Source organism: Calidris pugnax, unplaced genomic scaffold (genome assembly GCF_001431845.1).
Source record: "Calidris pugnax isolate Ruff unplaced genomic scaffold, ASM143184v1 scaffold337, whole genome shotgun sequence".
Taxonomy (NCBI): domain Eukaryota; kingdom Metazoa; phylum Chordata; class Aves; order Charadriiformes; family Scolopacidae; genus Calidris; species Calidris pugnax.
In genome coordinates, this window is record NW_015091098.1 from 526,375 (window position 1) to 526,776 (window position 402).

Sequence of the window (402 nt, forward strand, 5' to 3'; positions counted from 1 at the left end):
CCTCCAAGCCCCCCAGGTTGGGGCGGGGGGGGGGGTGGGGTCCCCCTTCTGTCCCCCCCCTCCATCCCAGCCCCCTGCTCACCCTCCTGCCCGTCGGGCACGGGCTGCTGGCACTTGCCGAACATGCAGAGGAGGCGGTGGGCGCAGTGGGTGTCGCGGCGGCAGAACTGCCCCTCGGGGCGCCGGGGCAGGCACAGCCCGAAGTGCTCGTCGCAGAAATGCCCGGGGGGGCAGGGGGTGGCCGGGCCGCACGGTGTCACCTGCGTGGGGGGGGACGACACAAGGAGCACCTCAGGGGACCGCTCCCCAATCCCCGACCCCGGGACAAGCCACAAACAGCAGAACGGGGCAAAAAAAACCATGCCTGTTTTTGCACGTTAGGAAGGGACCCCGAGATGGGTG

The 402-nt window shown here is 70.4% G+C and overlaps 1 protein-coding gene across 1 annotated transcript in view; it reads right to left on the reverse strand.

Annotated features, from left to right (window-relative positions):
- LOC106897336 (dickkopf-related protein 3-like) overlaps window positions 1-362 on the reverse strand; it is a 2,661-nt gene extending 2,299 nt beyond the window's left edge. Inside the window, exon 1 of the mRNA XM_014957919.1 lies at window positions 83-362. Coding sequence (XP_014813405.1) covers window positions 83-362 — 280 coding nt within the window. The remainder of the gene's footprint in view (window positions 1-82) is intronic.
- Window positions 363-402: the final 40 nt, after the last annotated feature.